Raw genomic sequence first — 1,478 nt, forward strand, 5'->3', positions numbered from 1 at the left:
CGGGGCCCCCCCGTGCCCCCTGCCAGCCTGCTGCCCCCGTCCTGCTGGCAGGGACAGGCTGGCACCGCGGCCCCGGGGGGCTCCAATGCCAGCCCCGGCTCCTCAGCGGGGGCTGCAGGGCTCGGGGCCGGGCTCCGCGGGGTCAGGAAGCTCTCAGAAGCCACGGCTGGGATGTCCATGAGCAGGTCCCCGGCTGAGGGGGCTGAGGGTGGGCGTGGGGCCCTCGGGGAGGGCTGGGCCCGGCACAGGGCCTCGAACTGCCGCAGCATCTGGGATGGGGGTGGGCACAGTGAGAGCAGCACCGGCAAAGGGGATCGGCCTGGCACCTTCTCCCAGGCACAGGGACTGTCCCCATGTCCCCTCCCGGGGCTCAGAGGGAGCATCACCCCGCCCTGGGACAGGCAGCCCAACCACCCCTCTGGCACATACACAGAGCCATTCCCAAGGGCTGTGTGTCCCCAGGGGCTGTCAGACCTGTGCCAGGAGCCCTCATCCAAAGGACTGGGCACAGGGATGTCCCCAGAGTCACCTTTGTTGCTCGGTTGGCCACAGGCCCAGGGCTGCCTTGGCTGAGGTGCTGCAGGCGCTGCTGGGTCACGGCAAAGATCTGCTCTGGGGAGAGCAGGTCGGAGCAGCCGAGGGCAGAGATGGCACACATGGACCTCTGTGGGGAAGGGGAGCTGAGCCTGGCAGGCCCCCACACAGCCCCCAGCCCTCCCAGGGGAGCCCCCTGTGCTCACCATGCGGACGCTGTCACTGGGATCCTCCAGCGCCCGGCCCAGCAGCTCCAGCACCACCTCACAGTTCAGGAGCCCACACCTGCCCAGGGACGGGGGCCACAGTCACCTGCAGCCCCTTCCCATCCCAGAGTCCAGGCCTGGGCAGCCAGGGAAGGGAGCTGAAGTCCCCCCAGCCCCAGGGAGCACCTCTGCCACTTACTCCTTGAGGAAGTGCTGAGCTTCCTCCCTGGTGAGGAAGACCCTGGCCCCGCGCGTCAGTCCCGACACCAGGCTCAGCTCCCTGCGGCAGTCACCCGGGCTGTCAGCATCCACCCTGCTGGGGACACAGCTCGTGAGGACAGGGGCCACCTGCCTGCTCCTCCTGGGGTCCCTGCTCTCCCCTGGCACACAGGGACCCCCACCCCGAGCAGCTCTGCCCACCCACGGCTGGCAGGACAAACACAGCCAGCAGTGCCGGGACACGCTGGATCAGGGGTGTGCGAAATGAGGGGAGGGTCTCTGGGGATGCAGCCGGGACAGCCCCAGGGCAGGGGAGCCCCCGGGCCCCTCTCACCTGTCAGCCCCGTGGCTTAGCTCCCGGCTGGCCCCGGAGCGGCTGTCGCTGCCGGATTTGCTGCCCGAGTCGGAGGCGCGGCTGCGCTCGTGGCCCTGCGAGGATTCCCGGGAGCTGTGCCCGCTCTCTGCCTCCTCCCAGCCTCCCCCGGCCTGCCCCGGCTGGTGGCTCACTGCAGGGGCAGC

General features: G+C 70.4%; 1 protein-coding gene across 1 annotated transcript in view; it reads right to left on the reverse strand.

Annotated features, from left to right (window-relative positions):
* Positions 1–1,478, reverse strand: part of TEPSIN (TEPSIN adaptor related protein complex 4 accessory protein) — a gene marked incomplete at its 5' end in the record, with an annotated part of 3,509 nt that overhangs the window by 777 nt on the left and 1,254 nt on the right. The window contains 5 exons of the mRNA XM_031064666.1: positions 7–269; positions 530–664; positions 741–819; positions 940–1,053; positions 1,294–1,469. Of these exons, the coding sequence (XP_030920526.1) occupies positions 7–269; positions 530–664; positions 741–819; positions 940–1,053; positions 1,294–1,469 (767 nt within the window). The remainder of the gene's footprint in view (positions 1–6; positions 270–529; positions 665–740; positions 820–939; positions 1,054–1,293; positions 1,470–1,478) is intronic.

This window comes from Geospiza fortis, unplaced genomic scaffold (genome assembly GCF_000277835.1).
Source record: "Geospiza fortis unplaced genomic scaffold, GeoFor_1.0 scaffold546, whole genome shotgun sequence".
Lineage (NCBI taxonomy): Eukaryota > Metazoa > Chordata > Aves > Passeriformes > Thraupidae > Geospiza > Geospiza fortis.